Here is a 5,200-nt window from a genome sequence, read left to right on the forward strand (position 1 = left end):
GCAAACTTGGCTAATCTGTTGAACTGCCGAGCATATTCAACTACCGTTAAGTTGCCCTACTTCAAACTAGCGAACTCCTCGACCCTTGTAGCGATGACTGTCGAGTTGTAATACTTCTTATGGAACAGCTCCACAAATCTTGTCCATGTCATGTTGGTGACATTGTTAGTCTGCTGAACTAAGTCCCACCATATTCTAGCATCCTTCTTAAGCAGAGAAGAAATGCAGGATATGCGGTCTGCGTTTCCGAGATTCATATGTGCTAGGATCAGCTCTACATTTCTGAGCCATTCTTTTACCTTAAAGGGTTCTGTTGTCCCTTCAAAGTTTGGAGCGTTTTGCTTACGAAACCGCTCATAGATTGGCTCCATGTGCTAAGCTAGGTATGGGCATAGTTCGCCATTGGCCATCCTCCATAAGGACCTACTTGATGGGGTACTTGAGCCACCTACTGAGGTAGTGGTTGCGGCTGAGGTGGAGGCTGAGTCTGAGTCTGCTGTCGCTGTTGCTGCAATAATTCCTCCACTTGTTGCCGCAGTCTGGCAATCTCCGCAGTGTTGTCGGCTGGTGGCGGCGGCGCGTTGCGGCTGGCAGTAGCACACACTCCCCTTGTGCGAACTGGAGGGGCTTCATTGTTAATTGGAGCAGTGTTGGAGGCGCTTCTGTTGATGCGAGCAAATCTTCTGAACGACACCTTCAACAAAGTTCTAACAGTCAAGAACATGTTAGAACTTATCCTAATAGTCTCTAAGGCAAAACTTAATCTAAGCAAACATAACTCGGACCTATTAATTATGACTTCTTATGAAAAAAAATATGTGAGCCTTCTTTATAATTAGGGTGTGTTTCTAAAATTAGAAAAATAAGCCATCTTTATAATTTACTAAGTCTGTTTCTAATCATCCTATATGACTTAATTCTCAGGCTGGAAACTCATCGTTGTTCCAAAGTTAACCATACTGAGGGAGGGCTGGGATCAGTAAAATCGTTCCCACTACTATGGCCCGTAAACTCTCAATATAGAACCCGGTACATTGATTTGTATCTACCCTCACCGAACTTGGTCATTATTTATTAAATTTATTATTTATTATGATTGTAAAAAAAAAAAAAATCAAACTCATACATGTCATTCAAAAATAACAATGATATTTATTTGGAAAAAAAAAGTTTTCACTATGTACAATCATAAATTCAAAGATAATAAATAAAATAAATAACAAAAAAAAAAAAACTAATTGACAAATATTATTAACTGAAAACATAAGGACTAAAACATTAACTAAACACATAATGAAAACAACTAAAACATAAACACTTACATTGGCGGTTAGATTTGGAGCTTTGAGTGTGTGTATCGAGGAGAACTTCATGCGAATGGATCGTTGCTCTGATACCAACTGTAATGACCCAACTATTCTAGACTTTGGACCATTAATGACTACTATACTAATCTTAAGAAAATGTACATATGAAATAACCATAACTTTATTTAAAAACTGTAAAGTAAAGGTTAAATACATAAAAATTCATTTAGGATATTGGATCCCATTGTTTTGAAAACAAAACATAACTTAAATAAATTGGTTACAAAATTAAGTGCGGAAAAATAATACATAGAAATCATAACTAAAAGACTTAAAAACTTCATCCTCGAATCGAACGCGCAATCCACCGATTCCATTCTGCCTCAATACACATCCTCAAGCTGCCAAGAATCTTTCCGCCGCCATAACTATTTTCCTGCACATATAAACATAAAGGAATAAGCCTAATGCCCAGCAAGGAAAAACTACTAACCACATAAACATACACATAAAATCATATCAGAACATATGCTAAAAACATATCATAACATATACTATATAAGACTATACTAATAATGGCCATTATGACATGTGATAAACCATCTACGTCCTCTGTCTAATATTTGAGGTAGGTTAGATCACATGTAGTGATGACAACCCATCTACGTTCCCTGTCTAATATTTGAGGTAGGGTAAATCATAACATAACATATAAAATCATAAACTTATCATAACATATTAAACATAACATAACATAAAAACATAACATATCATACAAACATACAAGATCTAGCCTATTTTCCTTACCAAAATACCAGGATGATGAGAACAAGGTCAGGATTTTGGAACACTCCTAAAAACCATTAATAGAGATGTGAGTTTTCTAAAAGAAAGAGATGAAGAGGAATGAACTAAGCCATTGAGAAGATACTTACCAACAAGAAATCTCAAGTTCGAAAAACTTAGATGCCTAACCAAGAATAGAGAAGATTGGGTTAGGAATTGAGTAGAGAAAAACTATAAGAATTATTGAAACAATACAGAAAAGGAACTAAGAATAGGAATACCTTTGAAATTGCTATGACCGAACTACACCTCGAAACCAAAATACACTCTATGAACCTTACTTCCCAAGTGTCTAATAAGCTTAGAATGACAAAGCTTATAACCCCAACCCATGTGTTTATCACTCTATAGTCTCACTAGCACCTAGAAGGCTCTCATCAATGCTTGAAAAATGAATGAAAAGGCTTGGTGCTAGGTCCTATTTATAGAGTTCTAGGAATAAAAATCTTCTAATTATAATCCAAATTTAAATTTAAATTTAAAATATAATCCTAAGGAATAAAAATCTTCTAATTATAATCCAAATTTAAATTTAAATTTAAAATAGAGTCCTAACTTCTAACTTTCTAAATCCCGTAACTCTAAACTAACCTACAGTAAAATCAACATATTTGGAGCTGTATGACTCCGATTTAGAATATCGTTATACTGTTAGAAAGCTAATTAAATTATCTACAACTTTTTAGAAATACTATTTTTCTAAATTCATAACATAACTAGGTCAAAAGTTATAGTATCCTAAAGATACGAAAAAAAAAATCTATTTAATTATCTAAATTACAACCTAGTTCACAAATATATAAAATTGTGACTCTAAATGTCTAAATAAATATCATGCTCCTAATAAATTCTGGTGAAGACTAAGTCTTATATTTCCCTTATTAAAATAATGATTCATTAATAATCATGCATATGACAAGTGTCATAATCCTATTGGCTCTATCTAAACCATAGGTTATAATAATCATCATATTAATAACCAGCAATATTAATTAAACCTTATGTTATACTTAATATTTTTAAACTATAGGTTAAACTTATAAAATCCATAACTATTGCTAGGAGTTTCCAACTAAATCCCGGCTTGAACCAAAATCCACAGTAATAAACATACTATAACTACTACTAGCTATTACTATTACTATTACTACTATTATCTAAATAGCTAAGTAAAGTTCTTGAACTCTACAGACTACATATATATGAATGCACCACAATCTATGAAAAGTTCTCTTTAATGTTTTCAGAGATTGATATCTCTTCTATATAATATGTGTATAGATAACGAAAATTCTTGGTTTTAACGATTTTTTTTTTATGTTAACTTTAACAGAATATACTTACATTTAACATAACATTATTATATTTAACAGTAGTTTGTAAACACTTAAACTTAAACAAAATAAAATAAATAATTAAAAATTTTAAAATAGGATATTTTTTAGATATTTTACAATGATAATTATTTAAAATAATAAATAATTAAATTAATTAAAATATGATATTTTTTAGATATTTTACAATGATAATTATTTTTAAATAATGAATAATTAAATAAATTATAATATGATATTTTTCAGATATTATACAATGATAATTATTTTAAAACAATAAATAATTAAACAAAATAAAATATGATATGATATTTTTGAGATATTTTACAATGATAATTATTTCAAATAATAAAATCATATGTTTTATAAGTTAAATAAAATTTAATTAAACTTAAAATCACTTATTAGAAAAATATCATATTAAACATATAATATAATCTATTGTGAATTAGCAACAAATTACTTTTTTTTTTAAAACTAGCAAGAAACTTAAATTTAAAATCCACTTATAATATTTAATATTACATTAAACATATAATATATAATCTCTTGTTGTCACTCCCAAATTCAAAAACTAGAACGAACATAAACTTAAACAAAAATAAATAAATTATTTAATTAAAATAGGATATTTATTTCAAAATTTATATGACATTAATATAAATTTAATAAATTCTATAAATAAAACTAACCAAACGATTGCACATTGCTTGTTTCTAGTATATATATGATAATATTTATATGAATAATAAAATTTTTATATATATATAGTTAAAATAAATCTAAAAGGATGAAAATCGAATTTCATACTGAAAAAAACATCTTTATTGAAATATACTCTACTAGAAAATTTTACATAAGAAGAGACAATGAAATATACATTAGTGGAATAAATGCATTTGTTTTATTGCACGCATAAATATTTATATATTATGTAGAATTGGTGATGCAAGAATCGATCACATAAGGTAAAGTTGTTAAGACCATTTGTAAATGATATCAGCAGTCGTTTGATTTGAACCCTCTTTGAAGCCATAAATTCCATCGCTATGAGCCCTCCAAACACACTTTGAGGTGCATCTGAATGAATCCCTGCTTTCTCTAAAAATGTCATATGATCCTGTTCCACCAACCCAGGAAAGACCACAGAAATACAAAGTAGTACCCGCAAAATTGATTCGGAATTTAAACTCATAATCTTGATTGTTGGCCACAACATGAGCACCTAAATCATCATCAGCGGATTTGCAATGAACTGTAAGTTGGTTTTGATTGTCCAAATTGTTGAAGATTTGAACTGTTGTTTTATATACGAATACGCCTCCGATTTTTTCATCATCGCTAGAATTCTCATTGTTGTCATTTTTTGTAGAAGGAAGATTCGCTCTCGCTTCTGCTTCTATTGCTAATGATGAATTCATTATCAGTAGTAGTAAGGAAGTCAATGAAAAAGCTTTCTTCTCAAACAGCTCAATCTTTCATGTATTTGGCAGTAATCAATATTTTGAAATGTACACAAGAATATATTATTTGTGAGCTCTTTTCTGTACATATATATACACAATATCTTGGTATTATGACGTGATGAGGTGGTTTTAAAATGATAAGAAGATAATCACAAAATGATTATTGGCTCAGTCTTTATAAATGTATTGGCAATTAGGATATGGAATAACTCGGGTGGTTTTTTCTCCACAGTTGCAACAAATTTTT

The 5,200-nt window shown here is 30.0% G+C and overlaps 1 protein-coding gene across 1 annotated transcript; it reads right to left on the bottom strand.

Annotated features, from left to right (window-relative positions):
• Positions 1 to 4,464: 4,464 nt before the first annotated feature.
• LOC133815667 (S-protein homolog 24-like) lies at positions 4,465 to 4,908 on the bottom strand. Its single transcript, XM_062248477.1, has one exon. It carries the CDS (start codon positions 4,906 to 4,908, stop codon positions 4,465 to 4,467), a length of 444 nt encoding a protein of 147 aa, XP_062104461.1.
• Between the last annotated feature and the right edge of the window lie 292 nt (positions 4,909 to 5,200).

This window comes from Humulus lupulus, chromosome 2 (assembly GCF_963169125.1).
Source record: "Humulus lupulus chromosome 2, drHumLupu1.1, whole genome shotgun sequence".
Classification (NCBI taxonomy): domain Eukaryota; kingdom Viridiplantae; phylum Streptophyta; class Magnoliopsida; order Rosales; family Cannabaceae; genus Humulus; species Humulus lupulus.

What these genes read in the sequence shown, in the direction of transcription:
- LOC133815667 (XM_062248477.1), bottom strand. Translation starts at nt 4,908, where the DNA reads ATGAATTCATCATTAGCAATAGAAGCAGAAGCGAGAGCGAATCTTCCT.